At 42.3% G+C, this 22,678-nt stretch overlaps 1 protein-coding gene across 4 annotated transcripts in view; it reads right to left on the bottom strand.

Moving 5' to 3' along the window:
- Window positions 1-22,678, bottom strand: part of PLPP4 (phospholipid phosphatase 4) — an 87,865-nt gene that overhangs the window by 8,577 nt on the left and 56,610 nt on the right. For all 4 annotated transcript variants that reach the window (XM_056849901.1, XM_056849903.1, XM_056849902.1 and 1 more), the window contains one exon: window positions 830-1,000. In XM_056849901.1, coding sequence (XP_056705879.1) covers window positions 830-1,000 — 171 coding nt within the window. The remainder of the gene's footprint in view (window positions 1-829; window positions 1,001-22,678) is intronic.

Genomic DNA, 22,678 nt, shown 5'->3' with positions numbered 1-22,678 from the left:
TTCCATGAATAATTCTGGCTTTTGGCAGAACAGATTTCTAAGAATTTACTCCAAAACTTACCTATATAGCAAACTTGAGAATCGTTTTAACATTTTATACCCCTACATCATGCATGCCTGCATAGTTACATACACATTCTACACTGTGTACTGGACAAGAGGGAAACAATCATATTGCACCATCTGGTATCTATGGATTGGATGACACAGTCTCGAGTCACTAAGGGAAATTAAAGGACGATGGCCAATCATGTATGAGGGAAATTCTGAAACCATCTTTGTTGCATTGTTTTAAGAACTGTACTCATTTAAATAAATAGTTTGACACATTTGCTGGGAGCTGCAATGTTGTCACCTGATCAGCTGTAAACTAACCATTTTCATTCAGTTTCTCCTCTCTGTCCCCGGAACGGCACACCAGTCCATAGCATTCAGCTTCAACTATCAATACGTCGGGGCCAGCAAGTGAGTAAGGGAAAGACATTTGTGTCTGCAAATATCCAATTTTGTTTTGGTTTGACGGGTACAATTGCTGACTACTGCAACTGGCCAAACGTATTGAAGTAATTGAGTATGCAAGTTAGTGGAAAGGATAGAAGTGTGTTGCAGACCTATAGATCTAAAGCTGTGTTAGAACAAATTCCTTAACTAAGCCTGACATGTTGCTTATTTCAACAATTAATAGGAAATCTTTATCAGGCTTATATGTGAAACAATCCTGTACTGAATAAGACTAATTATTTAGCTATCCCCCAACAATCCATAAGACTCTGTACAGCAGGTAAAGCAGAAGGATAGTTACCACAAGGATGGGATTGCTATGGCTTACCTTGCCAGTGATGCTTGTAATCACACATTCGTGATAGAGCTATCATCATGGCGCAGTACAGAGGTAGAATTGCTGCGCAGAGCCGCCAGCTTTTCCCCCGGCCTTTATCGGTGAAGCAGTGCAACTTCCCAGCTAAATAGAAGGTGGTAAAGCCGAGACCTGAAAATGCAACTGCCAAAGGAGAGAGAGAAAAACAAAAAGGGAAATGTAGAATGAGCTGATGAAGTATATCAAGTTCAATAAAAAGAGGTTGCTTATAAAAGTATCCGTTTAGTTATCCAATTCTTTGCCTGCAGGGAAATGACTGCTACTCATGAGATGCAAATCCTGTATAGCTGAAGCTCACAAATTCAAATTCAAAGCCACACACTTATACTCAGATAGTTTCTGTATAAAATAAAGTGCAGAGGAATTCTAGAATTTGGAAACTACATGGAGCAGTACACAGAACCCCAAATGGGTAGATTATTTTTTACACCAATGATTCAATTCAGTACTCAGGCATTCATGAGCATCACTGATAGATCTCACATATGCATTCCTGGGAGCTTCTTGGTCCATTTACCCAAACTATGTCCATTTTGTATTGTTTCAGTCTATGATCAGAGTAACATAATTTATTTATATGATTGAAACATGCCAAGATATGCCTATAAATAATCTATGTAAAATGGTGACACCATCACTGCAGCTTGTAGTGTCCAGTATGCAGATACTCAGTTTAAGGATTTGGTGGTTTTACAATACATGGGGGTTTCAAGAGGCGTGAAATACCCCATCTTCACAAAAGGGGTCTATCGTTAAAAGGCAGGGTAAAAAAGAAAGAGAAATAAACAAATGCATTTTAAAAAAATGAGTGACAAAGGAATTATATTACCAACATGGTTCATTTATTTGTTTATTTCATTTACTTCATTTATGCCCTGCCCAATGGGGATCCAAAGCAACTTGCATCTTCCTCTTCTCCATTGTATCACTCAACAACCCTGTGATATGGGTTAGGCTGAGAGGGTGTGACTGGCCCAAGATCACCCAATGAACTCCCATGGCAGAGTGTGGATTCAAACTTGGGCATCCCAGATCCTAGTCCAGCACTCTAACCCCTATACCACAATGGTTCTTTCCCTGATGACCCAAAGAAAGCATAATGGGCCTTTGGGTGCTACATTTGCAAATACTGTAAGAAAGAAGGAGGAGGAGGATGAAGAGGAAGGGAGGGGTTGGTTTTGGTATACTGACTTTCTCTGCCACTTAAGGGAGGATCAAACTGGCTTACAATCACCTTCCCCTCCCCACAACAGACACCCTGTGAGGTAAGTGGGGCGGAGAGTGCTCTAAGAGCTGTGACTAGCCCAAGGTCACTCAGCTGGCTACATGTAGAGGAGTGGGGAAACCAACCCAGTTCACCAGATTAGAGTCCACCGCACCAAGCCACCGCTCTTAACCAATACACCATGCTGGCTCTCCAAGTAAGGCAGTAAGATACGTTTAGACAAAACGACTACTGATCATGCTTGCATATAACTTGAAGGAAAAGTTCCATTGTTTTCAAGCTCAGATCCGATAATTAAAATGTTCATTTTCCAAAATCTTGCTTCAGGCATTTACCTGTCCCACTGTACAGACTTTTTCTGCACTAAATGAAAAATGCAATTACTTCAGAGTATTGCCAATGAAGATAAAATTTTAGTTGAAATCATAATAGGATTTTCCGTTTTAAGCCTGCAAGCTATTGTGCACAATTACCAAAAAGATGCTGTTTGCCTTAAATCAAACCAATAGGATGGCGTCTTTGAAATTAACAAAGAAAAAAACCCAACAATGAGAAATGCATTCAGTTGGAGCCTCAAATACTGAATTCTCCTCTTCTCCAACCTTTGGTCACCCAATATTGATAGGAGAATGTTCTTGATACTCTATCCACACTGAAGTAATCGTCAAGGGCAATGGGTTAGCAGAAAACAGCAAGATGCATAGACCACATTAAGGGCTAATTCACACAATGGAAGAATGAAATCAAGGTGGAGGATTATGCCATATTTACTGAGCTCGTAAATGTCTCCCCTGCTTGTGAATGGATCAACTATACTCAGACATCAGGACAAGCTGACATTCAACTGAAAGAATAGCTTGTTGCCATTGCTCGCATGCTTCCCCCTTGATGTGCACAGCTTGAGTCAAAGTTTCCAGGTCCAGTCAAGTTTCAATTTGCTATAATCTCCAGATGATGACGTTCATATACACAAACCATGGAATCTCTCTCTGCACCTTAAGCCACAGATAGCAAAAGAAAGGGCAGAACATGAGTGGTGGCAGCTACCAAATTAAGGCAAGAGAGGGGGAGGCAAGTGGAAGAATCCTTCTTCCACACACACAAACTGATCCCCACCACTTTTCTGACACTCTTGGGTGAGGATCACAGTGGACCCTCAGAAACAGCACAGGGCAAAGTGGTGGTCGGAAGTGAGAGGGGAGAATTGGCAGAAATTTCTGCAGAATAGAAATGCTGATTCATTGGAAGAACTGAAAAGTTGGATACACAACAGTATGTTTACTGAATCTACCATGTTACTGATTTTTTTCTACAGGCAGAAGACCCCTCTCCAGTACACAATGGTGTAACTGATACTAAAACCAGAAGCATAAGCTTCATCATACATGCTTATTCTCATCAAATTTTCTTATGAATTCTTGAAAGGGGTAAGAAGACCACACAAATAATGGTTTAGATCCCATGGTAAATTTCTACTAAAGACTTTCAAGTTTACAGATTTCCTGTCCAAGTTTTCCCTCAGACCTCCCTTCAGTAATGAATAAGATACTCACAGATTTAGAACGAAGGGACCATCTTGAACTATGTGGTGATGCCAAAGTGAAATGTGCACCCTCTTTCTGGGGACAGAGCACCCTATCTTTTCCAGTGCTTCCTGATTATTTAGAATTCTTAACTACCGTATATACTTGGGTATAAGCCGACCCGAGTATAAGCCGACCCCCCAGATTTGAGGCCAGAAAAGGGAATTTCTTATTGACCTGCGTATAAGCCAAGGGTCAATAAGAAATTCCCTTTACAGGTAATGCTGCGCTCTAAAATGGAGGTCGCCATTTTAGAGCGCAGGGATGATCTCGCCCCAGCCCCAGGTCACCCTCCCGCTGGCCTCCCGGGCCCTCCCACCCACCCCAACCCCAGTGCCATCCAAGGGGGGAGGGGGAAGAGCCCCTGAACCCCCTACTCACCAGGAGAGGCGGCGAATCGGCGGCTGCACGGTCTTCCTGCTCCTGCAGGAGGCCCCTCCAGGCCGCTGCTGGCCGGAGGAAGCCGCGCGGGCCCGGCGGCAGTGACGGCGGTAAGTTCCCCCCTCCCTCCTCCCTCCCCCTCCCTCCTCCCCCCTCTACGTACTGACCCATGTATAAGCCGAGTTCGGCTTTTTCAGCCCTTTTTTGGGGTTGAAAAATTCGGCTTATACGCGAGTATATATGGTATTCCAACCTTTCAAAGACTTTTCTTCTTGGCCAGACATAATGCCTTACCCCTCAACACATTATTTGGCAGATTCTTAAATAGTCCAATCAAACAGAGTGCTGCCCATATGGAAAGGCAAAGAAAGAAAAAAAATTTCAGTTGTGATTTATATTCTTCTATAAGATCTTCTTTTATTACTCCACTGATTCACACTTTCCTGTATGTTCTCACGACTATCACTTAATCTATCTGCTGTCTGGTAAAGATAAGGCTGTTACTCTATCTTGGCTTATTATATAATGGCCGCTTTGAAGATATACCGAAAGTTATAATCACATTACTCATAAATGCTCATTTACATACAGGCACTCATTTTGCATTAGAACTGGAAATTTCTACTAATGGAAGGAGGCAATTTTTGTTGATTCCCCCTTCCCACAACAGACCCCCTTCCACGTTTCCCATCAGATTGCTCTTGTCCCCAGAGTAGCATTTCAGGGGTTACAGTGGCAAGGGGGAGGTGAAGTCATATTCTACTGATAGAAATACCTTCCATTAGCGGATATTTACCACTGGAACCCTTGAGCTGTTAGCCAAATGCAAGATCCTCTGACCAACTAATACTCCTCCACATGAATAGCCCGTAACTGTAATCCAATTCTCCAGTTCATGTATTTTTTTTATTTAGCACCAAGTCAGATCCATTTCTAAACAGAAAAAGCATCAGCAAATGCAATTTCCATTGTGACAACAGATTTTGCAGTTAGCTATGCCTTGTCCAAGAACCCAGATAAACCTCTCATCGTTTCTGAACCACTGATGAAATATGCAATTGATTTAAACCTACAATTTAAAATATGTGTTTATTTTGTAAGATGAAATGTGCATAAGCTTTAAAGCAAATACTACTTTGGGTTTTATGTCCAGATGTATTGTGTATAAGATAAGAAGGTTCACAGAACCATCTGACTCAGCTTTAGGAAGGTCACTGGAAAAGTGTGCAAATAAAATGGAAAGTGTATAGTTAAGCAAGAAGACCATGGGGTTGGATCCAATCAACAATCAAGGAAGGGAGGGGTGTCATCTGATCATACAATAAAATTGAGCTAGGGATCACAGGATTTGCATGTACAAAAGCCATGTGAGATGGGAGTAATTGTAAGGAGGAGAATTGGGTGAGGTTGCGTAAAGAAGCTGTCTGGTTCCAAACTGATAAAAGAATATTATCTCACCCAGTCCTGTTCCCTTGTCCTGTCCCTTTATTACTCAGTGCTCAGGATAAAATATTGGGCTTGATCTGAGAATATTTAGGGTTTAAAATCATGTTCAGTGTTACTTGGAACTAACTGCTATCTTAACCTTCCTTGGAGGACTATTGTAAAGATAAAATGAGGTCCAGACCTGAACTAAATGGGATACAATAAACACATAAATAAAGTCTAGAAATGGTAATAGAACTGTTGAAAACAACTAGATAAGCAAAGCCGAGATGTGTTACCCTCCTTTTTTCATTGAGAAATGGTGACAATCTAATTGAAACTCTTCTGGTTTTCACTGAAATTCCTCAAATATTTTCCCCAAGGAGGAAATGTTAACTTTGCTTACAATCCTGGCCATTTATGCAGGGTAATTTTGCTCTGGGTTTGCCACTCAGCTTTCTGATCTGAATTCTAAAAAATGTTATTCATGGGAGCTTTTTGCCCTGAAGATGTTCCCTGTTTACCTTGTCCTCGATTATTCATCCCCAGAGAAATACAGAGCTACTGAGTCCCTCACCCTGACAATGTTGCTTTGTAATTGGCTGTAGCATGTTCTTTGAAATACGTCACCAGCCCTGCAGAGGGATTCTTACATTTGTAATTAACCGAGTGGTCATTTTATAGCCAAAGCAGAGATGGGTCTGGAAACACACACATACACACACACAGCCAACCAATTTGTTTCAGGCTAGTTCAGTGCATCGGCAATCACTCACAAATGGGGGGAACGGGTTTCATGCCTTTAATAGGATGTGTGTGGGGGGGCTCAGTTAAAAAAAGAATCCCCCCATACATGTCCCCTTAAGGCATAAAACCCCTTTTTCTGTTTGCAAGTGATTGCTAACAACAACAAAAAAAACCCAGCTGGGATGGGCAGATGGGGAATGGAGGGACATGGAACACCATTTTACAGTCAAAACAGAGAAGGAAGCCCCTCCCCACCAATTTGTTTCTGGCTATCTCAAAGAAGGGTCTAGCACCAGCAAACTTTAAAGAACTCTGGCTGCTGAAACTGACTAGAAAGGTCCCGTGTAAGGCAAGGAGCGGGGGGGGGGGGGAGAAACACCCGGCTCCATTCCCGAGATCTTAAAACACACTACCAAAAATCACCAAAATGGCTTCAAGGGGGAGGGGGTTTGAAGGGGGGAGGGACAAGCAGGAATGGGCATGAGGAAAGAAGCCCAGAGTTTACACCATTCACAGGCATTGTCCGGATTAGCTTCACTTTGGGGATGAGGCAAAATTTAAATTTGTGATAAAAGACGTTTCTGATTCTGTGAGTCAACTGCAGGATGGCTGCGAGGTGGTCAAAACCATGTGGAAAACAGTGTTGGAAAAACCATGAAAAACGCAAAAGAAGACCCAGGGCAATTCCACTGGGATTGCGCAGCTAATAATAAATGGCCCTTGATTCCGGCCATACTTAGGGAGTAACCTTAACAGAAAAGTGCAAGGAAGTGTTTACCCTAATATCCACTCTAGAAGAATCACACATACGTTGGCATAAAGAAGAGAACAATTCACCAGGGCTGTGGAGAGAAAGGAAGTAGTTAAATAAATGCAGCTAAAGGACAAATCTTCCTAAGATTAGTGGCCAAGAAAAAAACTTCACAGCTAAAATAACAATATTTCTATCCCTCCACAAAAAGCTAAAACAAACTTTTTGTCTTCAGAAGCTAACACAAGCATGGGCTTTTGGGGAGGTGGCAGGTAATTCATTTCCAAAGGAAGCCCTAGAATCTCTTTTGAAGACAACCTTTTTACATTAAACTCAATTAGAATATAATTTGGGTACAGTACTTATCGAAAATACACTGCCAGCAGTAGACTGGATTAGTTATAAATTCCAGCTCTGACATTCTCTGATTTGGATTTACATTGTGACATTATAAGGGGTTCAAAAATAGGACCCCTTCTTAGACTAAGCTGAAGTCAAATAAAAACCCAGTTTGTGCTTGTGAGGTAACTGTTCCAATCCACACTGTTTTTCATTTGGGGCATTTTCACAGTCCTAAACAGAGCTGGATTCGTATTTGTCATCAGTAGAAGGCTAATCCAAGCACTAGTGTCATGAAATCCCATGTCATATGCAGTCAGACAAGAGTTGTCTTTACTTGTAAGACAGTAGCTTTATTTACAAGACAGAAGCACCCAACCAAATGAAGAAGGAAAAGGGCTTAATACTAACTAATGAACTAAAATGGCTTTTGCAAGGTAAAAAAATTAAATAATAATGTTGTTTTAAAAGATCATTAGGTGTTGCTTTAAAAAGTCAATGACCGGTTAGGAATTTGCTTAAACTTTAACTTTTGCGGAAGCTATTGTCTCAGGGGCCCTGGCCTGGATAGCCCAGGCTAGCTTTTGAGATCCTCAGATCTCAGAAGCTAAGCAGTTTTGGCCCTGGTCAGTATTTGGATGGGAGACCACCAAGAAATATCAGGGTTGCTACGCAGAAGGAGGCAATGGCAAACCACCTCTGTATGTCTCTTGCCTTTAAAACCCTATATGGTCGCCATAAGTCGGCTGTGACTTGATGCAAAAAAAAAAAAAAAGCCTCAGGAGGGTTCATAAGAATAAAAGGGAACATTCTTTTTTCTTTTAAATATAACACAGTCAGCTCATTCCTGAAGGGGGGGTAGATCCACAGCAGCCAAGAGTGACACAGCTGTGCCACCTCCTCAGAGGCTTCCCAACCACCAAAAAGAAATTTAAACTATTTAACAAATTTAAAAAAGAGGAAAATCCCCCATTGAAATCAACTAGGCTATGACTCCAAAAAAAGTGGCATAGCCATGCTGCTGTGAGAAGGGGCAATGGGGCAGAAGGGGTTAGGAAGCTGCCTACAGGCAGCTTCACCCCAGGAATGCCCCAAGAATGCACCCCCACGCTGGTGTGGGTTTTTCCTTCCAGGAATTCCCTGCTGGCATGGCTGTGCTGGCGGTGGGGGCCAGCACAACTCTGCGGCTCCCCAACACTGGCGTGTTTGCTCCCAGGATGGCATAAATGCCCCTTGTGTGTGTGTGTGTGTGTGTGTGTGTGTGTGTGTAAAGTGCCTTCAAGTCGCAGCCAACTTACGGTGACCCCTTTTGGGGTTTTCATGGCAAGAGACTAACAGAGGTGGTTTGCCAGTGCCTTCCTCTGCACAGCAACCCTGGTATTCCTTGGTGGTCTCCCATCCAAATACTAAGCAGGGCTGACCCTGCTTAGCTTCTGAGATCTGACGAGATCAGGCTAGCCTGGGCCATCCAGGTCAGGGCAAATGCCCCTTATCCTGGGTTAAAGGGGCACTTAGCCATCGTGGGGTCATGCCAGCTCCTAAGGAGCTTTCCCCCCACCCTTAGGATTGCACGCAAAGGCAATATGAGTAAGGTACAAATTATCACATCCAAAGAGCTTCCAAACAGTACTCTGAGAGAGACAGCCTTTAATGTTTTTCTTTGGGAAGAGAACAAATGTAATGGCGTAAATATAATTTGTGAAACAAGTTGGACTGAAACCTCTTAATATCGTGTTAAGCGGCCTGGTGCAGATACCATCAGATATGATGTATAATTTGTTACTGTACCTTAGGGGTGATTCTCAGGTTACCTTTCCAACATGAATTCTAAGACAGGAATTCATGTTCAGGGGAAAAAATGCTATTAAATGCAAAGTGGAGACAATCAGAACAGTATTTATGTCCTTCCCTAAACATATGCTGAGAAGCTGTCTGACACACACATTAGCTTATCAGCACAAATCAGTTTCCTATATGAAGGAACAAAAAAGCCATAATTTGAGCAAAGCCTCACTAGATGGTAGCCCCATAAAGTATTTTATATTATTTAAAAACGTTATTCTTATTTTCCAAGCTTAATGCAGTTGATGACAGCGTTCAGCAGGACTGCTAACTGAAGTTACTTCAACACTGAGTATTCTCAACCATTCCTTTCATCATTCAAATTAGGGGACAGTTTCCAAATAAAAAAATGTAGCTTTGAGGCCAACTTGGGACCTTTCTAAAGTGTTTTTAAATGGTTTCTTCCCCACAGAGTTCACAGAAAAATGGCTACACTTAGTAAACTGGGAATGAAATCTGGGAGTTCAATGGTATTTGTATTCACTAGTATTAATTTTAATGGGCAGCCCTAATTGTAATCAGATTATTTTTATTTTGGTTTTAATCTGTAATATTTTCATTATTACTTGTAAGATGCCTTGAGCAAAGAGAAAAGATGATACAGAAATTTTAATAAAATAAATAATAGAATAAACTAATTTAAATCAGAGCAACAAAATTAACCAAGGAAAATTTTCATTGGTACGGTATTTTGTGTTCTGTTCAGTTGTAAAACATGACAGCCTCTGGTTTTGCTACGCCAGGGTAAAACACCAGTTAACACCTCATAAGATGGAATTCAATCGACCTGTTACAATCAGTTTAGCACTGGAACCTCCCTCCTTTTACTATGCATTATTCTGTAAAACCCAGTAAAACAGGCTATAGGCAATGAACAGAAGTTTGATCCACTTTGCTTCAGATTGAGTGGCTCTGTAAGGTGAAGAGGAATGGGATAAAACATTGGCACACACATACACCTCTTGAATACTTTCGAATACCTTGTTATGGGGAGCTTCTGTACTGTGTAAGGTGACTAAAAGAATAATGTTTCATCTGTGCCTATGAAACTAACACAATTTCCCCAAGCCTAGCCTTTCTAATGAAATATCTCTGTAAGATTGTCTTCCCTAGCTATGTAGCCATCTAGAATTGGGCTATTTACACCAATAACCAGTGAATGGAGAGACAGCAGAAGAGAAAAAAGCAAGAAATTTGTAGTTGGAAGGTTGCTGTTGAGTGTGTTTAACATAAAGATACATGTGGATTTTGAAACTGCTCAACAGCTCATCAGTGCAGATGGATTTATTTCTATCCCTTGCCATTTACTGATAATGTTGTTAGTAGAAATATTAAGATGTAAACTGGAGTGGTAGGACCATTTCCCCTCCCACACATTAGTTTTGCTTCTTCCGCTTGCCCTTAACAATGGGGGAAGCCAACCTATAGCATGGTTGTTACAAGTGGCACAGGCAGCAAAGGACTGTGGTATTACCTGAACAGGTATAGAACCCACAGGTCCAGCCACTGAGTAGGAGGCAAGCTGCACTCATGGCTGCCTATAACCTGCTGCATTGATGCCTTCAGCAGTTCAGAAGACTAGACCCCAAACCAGCCCAAAACAAGAAGAAAGGGCTGTATATCACTCATAGAATCTGTGGGGTTATGAACATAAATGGACAGTGCTGGTACTATAGCGGCGGAAAGTGCCATCGAGTTGCAGCCAAGTTATGGTGACCCCACAGGGTTTTCAAGGCAAGTGATGAACAGAGGTAGTTTTCCATTGCCTGCCTTTGCATAGCAACCACAAATGTCCTTGGTGGTCTCCCATCCAAGAGCTAACTGAGGGCCAACCTGAGATCCAACAAGATCTATGGCCTGGGCCATCCAGCTCAGGACAATACAAATCGATAATTCATCACTTCATTTCTAACACCCTCAGTGACATGTTATACCTAACTTAACTCCCATCTAGATACAGATAGAGAGCTGATTGTGTCAAATAATTTCTGACGTCCATAGAATACCTGTGTGATGCATTTAGCAGAGAGAGAAATAAAAATTCTTTATTTACAGGCCCTGCCTTGACCTCTATGCATTCCCTGGAATATTTGTACACATCTCTGTATGACTGCAAAGCATACATATATCAGCTTTGTACAAGGCAACTAGGGACCCTGCTTTTTGCAGGAATCCCAATTATGCAGAGGTCAGATATGTGTGTGTTTGGAAAACTGCTCTCCTCTGGATGCATTCAATATACACACATTAACTGACTGCACAGACTGAAATAGAGAAAGACGCTAATTAATTAATTTCAATAGAAAACAAGTAATCCAATGATCACAGAAAGAACTGTATGGGCCTAGCACAATGAAAAAGAATCTGTGTGTGTGTGTGTGTGTGTGTGTGTGTGTGATTGCTATAGAGTTTGGGACAATTAGGCTGGGATATGATATGATCAGACGGCACACAGCCATTTCAATGTCTGAGTTCTCAGTAATTCTCTTCCACAGTGTTAAAATAAAATGGAAAATCATCTGAGGACAGGCTATGAAATATCACATTCAAGAAGCCAATTAACAAGCGCAATTCCTTTGAGGCAATAACTCTTCTGCACAATGTAAATTCATCCCTTCCATCCAATCACCCACAAAAATGCTAATACAATTATGGAAGTTAAAACATAGAAATAAAGTTGCACAGTGTCATATTTAAACACTAATTACCACTTTAAACAAGCAATAAACAGTCTACTGCTCTAATCTAGCCTTCTGCTCCATTATCAGTTACATTCTTCCCAGGTCATGAAAAATTAATATTCTGAGACAGACAGTGTAATGAAGACAAGGAGTGACATACAACCCTAGTGAACATGCTGAGGAAACAACTGGCACAAATGGGAATGAAAAAGTCTGTCAGATTCAGTTAAATGCGCCATTAACATAAGCCAGGATAAATAGCTTTTGAAATTTGATACAGTCGCTCAGGACTATTTAAGTGGTCCTTGAAACAAAAGGAAGAGAAAACAATGTGAACTTTGCATCATTGTTGCTGATGGTTAAAAAAAAAAACCACCAACCCAGAGGATTGGTTCAGACAGCAATTGAAAATATGGTGTATTATAGCTATAGTTTGTGAAACAAGGATTCGGCTTACAGATGACCACTCATATCCAGTTTGCCTAAACAAATGCTGGCCTCATTGCTTTCTCTCTGTAGCCTGGGAGGACATCAGAGAATGAGCCAGGTTTAAGCTGGGATGTCTCCATTGAGATGTTATGCAAAACTATAATTGAGACTGTGGTTGGTAAACCAATCAAGCTTGATACACCTTAACTTCAGAATCTAGCTTGATATACCTTAACTAAACATAATTACTGGAGAAACTTGTATTCAATTGTGATGACAATGTGTGTGTTTGTGTGTGTTAAGCGCCGTCAAGTCGCTTCCGACTCATGGCGACCCTATGAATCAAAGTCCTCCAAAATGTCCTATCTTTGATAGTCTTGCTCAGGTCTTGCAAATTGAGGACTGTGGCTTCCTTTAATGATGACAATAGTTAATTTAATTCAACAATGGTTTTGTATTATGTCTGAAGCAGGCTACTGGCAAATTCTTTGAGCCCAGCACCCACTTACTCTGGTTATCAGCTAAAGGACGTGCTTGTCTTCTTCAAGTACTAGGCCCCAATGTCAAGACAGACTGAAAGTGTGAATGAGCAGCTGAATATGTAAGCAGCTTTCTGTGACCAGCTACTGTATTAAATAATTTGTCAACAACTCAATGCATTCAAACCAGTAGGTCTACTATAGAGTCAAAGATTGTATAATTTCTGGTAGGTGACTGATAAAATTCTACAACAGGGTTACTCACCCAGAAGTAGGGTTACCAGGTACCTCTTCGCTACTGGAGGGAGGTTTTTGGGGTGGAACCTGAAGTGGGTGGGGCATGGAGAGGAGAGGGACTTCAGTACTAAAGAGTCTCATTGCCAAAGCAGCCATTTTCTCCAGGTGAACTGATCTCTATCAGCTGGAGATCAGTTGTAATAGCAGGAGATCTCCAGCTAGTACCTGGAGGTTGGCAACCCTACCCAGAAGCTTGGGAGTCACATGTGTTTCTTTGACATGCCATCTGTGGCTCTTCTGTCCCCCAATTTGGCACCCGGAAAGTGAGCATGGCCCTTGCCCAGAGGGGCTTGTGGTTAGCAAATGGTTCTCACCTGAAAACAACTGCTGCCAAGGAACAGGTGTGCTCCAAACCTCCCTGAGGTGTAGTTGTTATGCCCAGGAATGGAAGTAAATGTGGCTCCTTTGGTTAATCATAATTGCAAATGTCACTCTCTGCCAGCTGCAGAGTGAGTACCACTCTTCTACAGTATGATCGCAATGGACCCAGGGAAGAGGGCCTTAATTGATTCCTCAACTAGTGTGAATAATTCAGTACCACCCTAGTTTCCATTCTGTGCATGCACTGAACAAATCGTATCCGAAGAATCATGTCTCAGGGCCTCAGTTCTTGTTCCTGAATATGTGCTGTTAGGTTATCTACTCCCATGGCAACAATTAATATCTCCAGTTTTATGGAAGACTGGGGAATACTGATGGTTCACAGGTTAAAGGATGGAAGCAACTATTGTGCATATCAAGCAATTCAAAACTCAAGCCCTCTAACTCAGAACTGCATAACAAACACCTCTTTTGGTACTGACCAGAGTGGAAACAGACACAAGCAAGAGAGCAAGAATTGATCTGCAATACTGGGAGTACTAAAGTTGCATTCAAAAGATCAGGGTCAACATTATCTTCTTTCATTAGCGTAATTAAAGCCATGTGGCTCAAAAATTCTCCTCCAGCCCTGGAATGATTTTCCCACAGATGTGCTCTGCCTTTTCTCTGTGCTTGCTGATGAATACAGCACCATCTTTCCCCACAGAAATGTCTGTATCTACTAGACAGAATTAATAAAAAACTTGACATTAACTTTTAAAAACCACTTTACTGTCACTAGGTACCCTTGAGGAGTTGTTAGGGTGTCCTTTGAAGCATCCACATACCAGCTTTTGTTGGGCACCACATTGACTTTTGGCTTTGTTATTTATTTCATGGAGCCATGAGCAGTGTGTCACCTGACAAACATTTAGGACACCAGTTTAAAGGGGAAAAGAAACCTATACATGTTCCAATTCAGAGAGGGTACACATTTAAACATAAGTTTAAGCTTGAATCTGGGAAACCAATCACACAAACTGATCATTTAAAGAGCCCTGCTGCCTGCAAGGAAGTGCTTTACTCAGAGAATTATTGTCTCACAAAGCTACATTGGAGAGATATTACTACTTCTTTGGGTGCTGAAGGTCATATAGGAACATGACTGGGCTGGCTCCATGTTGAAGTATACTGTATACTAGAGCTGCAAAACAGGTAAAACAAAGGTTCAACAAAATAATATTCCTCCTATTATTATAATGCATTTTCTGGGTGAACCTATCATACTGTAGAAAGACCTCTGAGAACTATGGACAACTATTTTTGAACAAATTAAAGATTCTTTATTTGCAAATGTTGTATCTTTCAAAATCTGAGGAAAGTAATCTTGGGATTTACTTTGCAAACCAACACTATATTTCCAAGGCAGGTAATGTAATAGTCCGTCTGACTGATTTGTTTCTTAGCTTTAAGTTGATTTTGGTCACATCATTAACCAAAAACAGAATCTGGATAGAAAGTCATTTCCAACATCTTATTCTTGGTATATAGATATTCTGTATTAGTTACAAAGAGAGTTGATGGAATAGCATTAAACACCTAAGCATACATGTACGTTATTGCAGTTTGTATATGTTTACCTGTGTGGAGTTGTTTTCTCTGGAGTAGCCTTAAATGTCTGCAAAACAAGCAAGTCAGAAGTGTCCAATTCATTTTGTCTGCCGTCATCCTGCTAACCTTTTCATTAATAGCACAAAGCACAATCTATCATATGATCTGAACTGGAGGGAGCAATTTCTCTGTCATAGAATTCCCTATCCTTAAAGCAGCCCCAAACATTAGATCAACCTGCCATTGGCAGAAGTAAACCTGAGCTCATTTGATTCACATAGGCTCCCATGATGATATCACATCAAGCAATATCCATCATCTTCTTTGTAAGAGCTGAAGGGAATTCATGAAGGGAATTCACTTATCTCTCCATTTAGGACTGCACAGAATGTCAGCAGTGATACCAGCCCCTAGCAAGGCTGACAAGCATTAGGAATGTTGTGGGTTTGACACTGTCTCTCTCTTGCTCTCTCTCTTTCTCATGCTGTCCTATTAGTGGTGGGAAAATGGGGGGGGGACAGTAAAGCCCCTCAGGAGGCAATAGCTGTCTCCAGGCTTCAGAGCCCAACAGAGCCTCCTCCACTTTTCCCTAGAAAGAGAAGGGGAGGAAAGAGGGGAAAATTCTAAAGCTGAGGAATTATACTGGAGTCAGACTGCTCAGTGGAGCAAGCTCACAACATCCTGGCTGCTTGCCAGATAGGTCCTGCTGGTAAACGGAGAGCAAATCCCTCCCACTGGAGTCAGGAAAAAGCCCATGACCCTGCCTGTGTCCAGGAGGAGGTGCTTGACCCAACAGTCTAGACTGCAGTACTCTAGGAACCACTGGAGAGAATATGTTAATCCATGTAACTGGCTGACAACAGAAAACCACTATTCGAGTTGGGGGCATGGGAAATCCCTTAGAAGGATAAGGACATACATTTTGAAAACAAATGAAACTAATCAATGAATGTGTGTATAAAGTTTCAGTCTAGTCGCAGCTGATTTATGGCGACCTCAGCAAGGGACTTTCCAGGCAAGTAAGAGGCAGAGGTGATTTGCCATTGCTTTCCTCTGCAGAGTCTTCCTTGGTGGTCTCCCTTCCGAGTACCGACCCTGCTTAGTGTCTGAGATCTGACGAGATCGGGCTTTACCATCCTCCCTAATCAATAAATAGAAACCATTAAAACAAACAAATAACGAAGTACAACTCCTGCCCCCTGGATAATATTAAGTCCAGCGGAAGAGAGAAGTGAACCACAACAAGGGCAGAATGTGGACAATATTAAATATCTGACAACAGTAAAGAAAGTTGATGAGGTCAAATGCAGAAGCAATGCAAACCCTACAGTGTGTATTTTATAAGCAGCAATGTAGGCAAACAGAGTAAAACAAGACGGGGAGGAAAATACCGGGGTTCTAAATCTTTGATGACTGATGTTGCTGTTCCTACACTCAGAAAATCCAAAGCTAAGGTGTGTCTACTGAAACGGATGCAAGATGAACAGCACACTATTTATCTGCGGGTGCAGTGCTTTTAAAAAAAACGTAATTTATTTTTAAGACTGTGGAGAGGCATATATGACAAATTAGGATTAGTGTTTTGTCTCTCTACAGTTGCCAGAGCATGCTTTAGCTTGAGGCAGTAGATGGTAAATATTTATGTGTTGATTTGGCTGTGGAACAGAGGTGTCTCCACAGAGGTTTCTAACTGTGAGATCAGCAGCGTTCCCCCCCCCCTTTGAATATATTACTTTTTATATTATTGATGTTGTTGCCAGGGAGTTGGAGGGGGGAAGTCTGGGGAAAGTTGAGGGGCGAAACTCCCCAGAAAGGTGATTCTCTTTCCACTGGCTTTTTGAATTGTGGCTACATGTTACATAAAGGGTGCATGTGGAATCTGACAGAAAATAATTGAGTGTGACTATTTATTATTTATAAAGCAAAAGCAGTACACAAAGTTCTTGGCAAAAAAAAAACCCATAGAAACATAAGAAATGTGCAGATGAAAGGCCTGGGCATGTTGTGGCAGAGTTCTACATACTCTGCTGCACAGCCATTGGTAATCGCAACAAGGAGGGCACAACTAATGCATCTCTTTCCCCAACACTCAAAGGCGGCAGGACACACGGTCTCTCACAAGTAGGTTCCTTCCTGAATCTGAAATTCACTACCCGACAGAGCATAAACCCAACATCCTGAAGAAGCTTTTAAAAAGATCTCTCTCCACATCAGAGACCTGCTTGCCATATGACGGCTTCCCTCCTTTGCTTGCTCCCCCCCCCCACAGCACAATGTTTAAATAGAAACCTAAATATGTAAAGCACCATTGTGCTAAACAGATGCTAAAAACGCATGCTTACGTGACAGAGAGCTGAGACTGACGGCAGCTTCCTTTTAAGTGTGTAACCAGCGGCGGGCCTAGATCTGTCGTTCTGTAATTTATGAAACAGCTCCGAGCTGGAATCAATTTTATAAGAACCCAAGTGGAGAATCAAGATGAACAAGAGGGACTTTGTGTTAAACTCCAAGTGAGCCTTTTAGATTTCAGCTCGGGGGGGGGGGGAGGAATTGAGAGCTGATTAGGGACTAGAGATTCTCCCATAATTCACCCAACTGTCTTCTGTCTGACGAGATACAATAGGAGGAAGAGGTGAGACCTGGGTCTCCAGAAAGATGCTTGAGGAAAGTCAGTTATATGAGGCAGAAGTGGATCATTGGAGAAACCCGTCTCTTTTTTGAGGAGCAAACTTTCTCATTAGGCCCATACCTGCTGACCTGCCTTCCATAACTACCAGCCATAGATTTTAATTGCACTGTTCTGGCAGAACAAGTAACCTGAACAGCCTTTCCTGTCAACTATCTTAAGACTGGCTCCCATTAGCGTTTCTATTCAATCTCACTCAATCCTCCTTCTCACTGAAGCTCCCATCACATAGAGGGTTTTCCCCAGCTTGGCCTTTTCAATTTTCCAAGGCCCCCCCAATTCCTTCCTTCACCAGAACAAAAGCTGACAGGATCCAACCCTTAGTTACAGAGAAGCTACTCATCCTGACCCAATAAAAAGGGCCTGAGGGGTAGTGATAGAACCAAAGATAAGGATGTTCTTTATTGAAAACCCCACTCTGTAAAAAGACATTCTTTGAGAGCCTGGCCTGTAAAAATCAAGGTTCCACCTAACCCAATCATCAAACCCCCTTTTAAAAAGAGGTCTCCTGACCCAAAAGGATGTTCATAACTGAGTGCACACAGCACATAAAAAATGGCAGATTATGAAATTGGTCATGGCATTCAGCTTCCTAACAAGCCAACATTTTAAAGCTACTTTTTAATTCCCATGCATTGTGCTTGCCCATCCCTGCCGTAACATCCTCCTTGGAGGTGGTAGCCCCATGAGGCTCCTGCCCTAGCTAGCCTCAGAGTAGGCAGGGAGATTGGAGCCATGCTCCTTTGCCACTCTCCATTGTCCCAGCATCTGCCTTGCCTTACCCAAGTGTGCTCTCTCTCTCTGGTCTCTCAAGATCCTCGACAGGATGCTCCCATCTCCTCCCTGGCCAGCAGGTGTTCCCTGACTTTATGCTCCCCTTCACCAATCCTCCTGCTTCTTTCCTCCCTCACCCCCTCTTCCCAGGTAGGTGTGTCTCTTCATATCGATGCCTTCACCTCTGTGCCACCTCCACTGAGTCTTGTCTGTGCCCCACCCATTCACTCAAAGCCTGGCTCTTCCCACCTTGAGCCAGCTGGGGGCTCGCTCCTCCTGTGCTCCTGTGGGCGAGGCCAATGGAGGCTGCAGCCATGGCTTCCAGGGCCACTTTCCAGTGGGTCGGGCAACTTCCTGCACCCCCTGCTGTGGCCCTGCTGACCCAGGCCTTTGACCAAGGGGTGACTCCTGGTCCCCTGCCTATGGCTTGAGCTTTGTCTAAGCCACTGGGGCTGGAGCTGGGGTTGCACTCAGCATCGTTGGCACACCTGGGAACAGCAGAGGGGAAATGCCCCACTCTGTCGCCTCCTCTCGTGGTAGGTCTGGGGGCTGGCTGGGGGTCTATTGTGGCTGCTGTAGGGAGGGGCGAGGGCAAGCATCAGGGCAGAGCCCAGCACCATGTTTGGGAAGAAATGAGCCAGTCTAGTGTTTTGGTTAGAGTGTTGGAGAAGGATCTGGGAGACCTAAGTTTGAATTATCACTCTGCCATAGAAGCGCATTGGGTAACCTTGGGCCAGACACACACTCTCAGCTTCACCTACCTCACAGGGTTATCGTTGTGAGGATAAATGATGTAAGTTGTTTTGGGTCCTATTCAAGAATGGCAGGGTATAAATGAAATAAACAAACAAATATGTATGATAATATATGCCAATGCCTGGAGAAGTCTCAGAAGTCAGAGAAGTTGGTGCAAAAGATTTCCAATGCTAATAGCAGTGTGGGTTCCATGCCCTGCAGAGCTCCTTGACTTCCCACATAACTATCAGATGTCAGAAACTTAAAAGTTAAAAGCACATTGTGCAAAATAAAAAAAAGAAACGACGCAGGTTAGTTTAATGTACATAATGTACAGCCCCATTCTCCCCCACTCTTGGTATATGTGGGGGCGGATCTGCAGAAATCTGGCTCCATGGTGGCATGTGACTTGTTTCAGGCCACCTTGTTTGATATTTTATGATATGGTGTTTTAACTGATGTTTTGATGGTGTTTCAAAGAATGTTACCCACCCTAAGCCCAGCTTGGCTGGTAATGAAGGTGGGCTATACATTTGAATAAATAAATACATAAGTAAATATTCAGCCCTCAAAATTCAGCTTCTTGTTGCAGAATTTGGATTAACCTGATGAAGAGGTTTGATTTTTCCTCCACAAAACTATAGAATGCACACAAGCTGGCTATCACCTGTTATGGCTTTAAACTTTTCCACATACTAAATCTAGTGCAATGATTCCCCCCCCCCAAGAACCTTCCTTCCTTCCTTCTCTCTCTCTCTCTCTCTCTCTCTCTGCCAAAAGTCAACAAAACCTTGACACCTTAGGTAGAGCTTAATTCTTACTTGGAAGCCTATATACTGGAGGTCAAATCAGACAGGACAAACTTCACAGAACTCCACTAATCTGCCAAAGGCATATTGCTATTATGTATGTCCAATTATGCCCATGGCAGGAAGGGGGAGTAACTTCTACCCCAATTTGGTTTTGCTAACTGAGCCCCTCACATTTGTGCTTTGAGGGGGGAAAGGACAGGTCCTTTAAAAGCACGTCTTTTCCTTGAAAAGAAGGGCAGACATGTTGACTTCAATTAAGTTCTTATTTATTACAGTCCACGACCAGAAGGAGTCATGTTGACTTGAAGCATTAAGCCCCTCTTCCCCTCCCTGCTTCAACCCAATACAAGTTGGCATGGCCCACAGAGATCAGTGGTCTACATGTAATCTTTTTAGAGAGTTCCTATTGATAACACATACACTTTTGAACCTGATGTCAGTGCAGCAGTGTTTTAGAACCTAGAAGGCATATGCTGAAGATATGTAAGGCAATTTCATTGAACACTTAATATACAGTCAACATTTGCAGTGGGCAGTTTCTATGGGTACTAACATCTTGATCCATTGAGCTCTGGGTTGAGCCTGAGCACCTCATCATGTGTTCCTTGTTGCAAGTCTTCTGCACAACTGATTAAATGTGGTTTTCAATTGATTGATTAGGGCAATTTAAGATCTACAAAATAAATCCAACCAGTGTTATTGGTTTATCCAAAACTCCTGCTCTTCCAAAAATATCCAAGATAGCAAAGAAGTAATAAAAATCACTAGAATTCTCTATAAAGGATAAATAACAAATAATTTTTAAGACATATCAGAAGATTAAAAAGCACAGTATAGACTTAGCCTCACATCCCCTTGACTCCACTTCTTCATTTAAGACAGCTAAATACAGCATATCTCAATAAAAGATGGGGGGCTGCTTCCATTATGTACTTCATTTATATCCTCCTTTCTCTCAAATGGGGATCCAAATGCTATCTCCTATCCCCCATTTTTCCTTCACAGCAACCTGGGAGGTGAGTTAGGTTCAGAGTGTGGGACTGACCCAAGGTCACCCTGCAAGCTTCCGTGGCACATTAGGGATTCGAACTCGAGTCTCCTAGATCCTAGTTTGGTGCTCTAACCAATATATCATGCTGGCTCTTATTAGCTTGTAAGTTTCTAGTTATTACATTTTTCTTGCATTATTCCTCCAATGTATACAGAGTGTGTCCCTTTTATTTTCTCAACAACCCTATAAGGTAGAACAGTGACTGGCACAAAACTCACCCAGTGAGATCCTGATTGAGGCTCTACCAGCTGTTCTACTGTGGCCATTATGCATGGCTGTTTCCTCGCGGTCACCCTGCCGACTACTTTGAGGCTTTGCTTTGATTATGCTTGCATTTTCTGACCATCAGAGGTCGCCTCATTTTCCCCGCGTGTTTCCACATGTTTTCCCTGCTTTTCTGGATGCTGGCTAAACACAAATCCAGAAAATGTGGGCAAAACATGCAGAAATGCACTGAAAGAGCAAGGCGACCTCTGACGGTTGGAAAGTGAAAGCATAATCAAAGCAAAGCCTTAAAGTAATCAGCAGGGTGACCGCAAGGAAACAGCCGTGCATAAATGGCCAGTGTCTCCTCCATTTCTTGTCTTGCTTTGTTACCTACTGATTTGTCATTGTTTGGTCACAGTTCCTTGACAATGCTGGGTACGCAACCTAATATTATGATGTTACAGTGTCTGCTATGCTGTTTGCACTAAAAAGGAAAATAAGTCTTTCTAAATGGCAACAAATGACAGGATTGCCAAACACCCATTTATAAAAACTGCCCAAGCACAAGCAAAAAACAAATGATCCAACCTTTGTCTGCTTGACGTTCGCCATGATTACTGTACATTTCCCAAAATGGAAGAGTTAACATTAATCATTGGAATTGAGCAGCAGCTTGCTACAGTGGTAGATGGGGCAACCGGTTTTATAGTGTGAGCCTCTCAGTGTTTTGCCAAATAAGTATTTACCTTTCTCCTGGAGAAAAACGCATGACATCGAACAGAAGGCTAAATTGCAATCTGAATATCCAACCAAAAGAGCAGTGGATAGACACACATTTCAAAAGAGAACACTCTGTACTCATTGGCAGGAGAATGCGACTTTGGGAAACAGGTAGGATCGTAAGCCAAGATAGAGTGGACTTTTAAAAAACAAAATGTTTCTTTCAATACAGAGAGTAAGATTTGCAAAAATAGGGACTTAGTACTTATATAGGGTCCTCCTTAGTAGTCAATGTGCTTCATATATATTAAACCTCAGAAGCATCAGTTTTACACCACATGGGATGTGGGGGGGGGGGCGTGGACGGCTGAGGCTGCATGAAGGTGGCTCATTTGAAGGCAATCCAGTGAATTCATAGCTGAGATGAAATTTGAACCCGAGGCCAGAACTTTCCATGTCAAAGTCCAATCTCTTAACTGCTATTAGTACTTATCAAGCTCACTTTACATTATAAACTATATCTTACAGGGGAGGTTACAGACCAAGGAGACTCTGGCCTTGTCATCCCAAGCTGTTTCATAATGTCTAATGTCTCATATTGTTACATGAAACCGCATCCCAAACATCACTTGGGGGGGGGGGAGTGGATGGCTCATTTGATGGCCCCAAGCAAGATGAAAAGTATGTCAAAAATATGTGATTAAAGTTGACGCACAGCTTGATAAG

The sequence above is a fragment of the Euleptes europaea genome, chromosome 5 (genome assembly GCF_029931775.1).
Source record: "Euleptes europaea isolate rEulEur1 chromosome 5, rEulEur1.hap1, whole genome shotgun sequence".
NCBI lineage: Eukaryota > Metazoa > Chordata > Lepidosauria > Squamata > Sphaerodactylidae > Euleptes > Euleptes europaea.
The sequence above is the reverse complement of the archived record's forward strand: the minus strand, read 5'-3'. Positions and strand labels throughout refer to the sequence as shown.